The 1,222-nt window shown below is 32.6% G+C and overlaps 1 protein-coding gene across 1 annotated transcript in view; it reads right to left on the bottom strand.

Annotated features, from left to right (window-relative positions):
- Positions 1-214: 214 nt before the first annotated feature.
- Positions 215-1,222, bottom strand: part of LOC105622243 (ring canal kelch homolog) — a 66,056-nt gene continuing 65,048 nt past the window's right edge. The window contains exon 9 of the mRNA XM_012203666.1: positions 215-405. Within this exon, the coding sequence (XP_012059056.1) occupies positions 215-405 (191 nt within the window). The remainder of the gene's footprint in view (positions 406-1,222) is intronic.

The raw sequence follows: 1,222 nt of genomic DNA, 5'->3' as shown, positions 1-1,222 counted from the left end.
TGTCATCCCTCTCCTGATTACTTCTGCCTTGATTCATTATGACTGCAGCTAATTCGCCGTTTTCATATCTCTGACAAACGCAACGCGGACCTGGACAATTGTGGCTGGCGCCGCGATTTTGCACACCGCTGGGCCCGGCTTCCCGCGAGGAATCCGATGTCTCGACATCTAAATCCATATTTTGTTCTGTCGTATGCCCAGCGGACTGTAGACCTCACATTGTCGTTCCAGAGGCCATTGGTTTATCGATGATGGCTACACCTGCGTAACTACGTCCAACTCCCATGCAAGTCGGCAAAGTAGTCCAGGTATCGGTTCTTGGAGAATACATTTCTACAGATGCCAAACTGGAGGAACCGTCGTCTCCACCCACCACATACAAAAGTCCATTTAATGCCACAACACCTGTTTGATATAGCATTTATGTCAGATTTACGAGAAAAGATTAGAACATGAAGAAAGAAGATAAGATGTCTAAAAACCACTTTTTTAAACCACAATTTTTATGAAAAATCTCAAAAATTGTGATGAATAATCGAATATGTTTTATTCGTTTCAAATAATACTTTCAACTTCCGATTTCGAAAATAAGCTATTCAAATCATATATTAAATTTTGAAAATGCAACATATAATAATATATTTTATTACAGTTCAGAGATTACACAAAAAAATATAAGAAACTTTTGTCTGAAATATTTTTTCTGGAAAAAAAAAACTTTCATTCATCTTAAAGTGATATTAAAAGTATTATGAAAAAAATAAACTTCAACTTTTAATTCTAACTTGACATAACTTCCATTCGGATAGCCAATTTTTCAAAATTATTTTATGAGCAAACAGGATTGCTTTCATCAAAGCGTGCTATAAGACAATATAAAAAAATCTTAATATTCTCTACTCATCATTATTATTTACTGTTCTTGATTTATCTATCAGAAGTTTCACAGAGATTTATCTAGCAATCTATTCTATTCAAATGAAGGATGGTTTAATTCTTTATTCGCAGAACATTTTTCACATTTTCTTATATTTGACTAATTAAATCAGAATATCAATCATGTAACTTTTTCTCTAAAATAACACACGAAGTATTGCACGAGTATTGAAGAAGGAATTAGAAGAAGGCGAGAAAGAATGAGAAGGTATGAAAAGGCATGTTGAGGAATTTATGTATATAATTTATGTATATATATATATATATATATATATATATATATAAT

The sequence above is a fragment of the Atta cephalotes genome (assembly GCF_000143395.1).
Source record: "Atta cephalotes unplaced genomic scaffold scaffold00042, whole genome shotgun sequence".
NCBI classification, from domain to species: Eukaryota; Metazoa; Arthropoda; class Insecta; order Hymenoptera; family Formicidae; genus Atta; species Atta cephalotes.
This window is presented reverse-complemented; position numbering and strand designations above follow the sequence as displayed.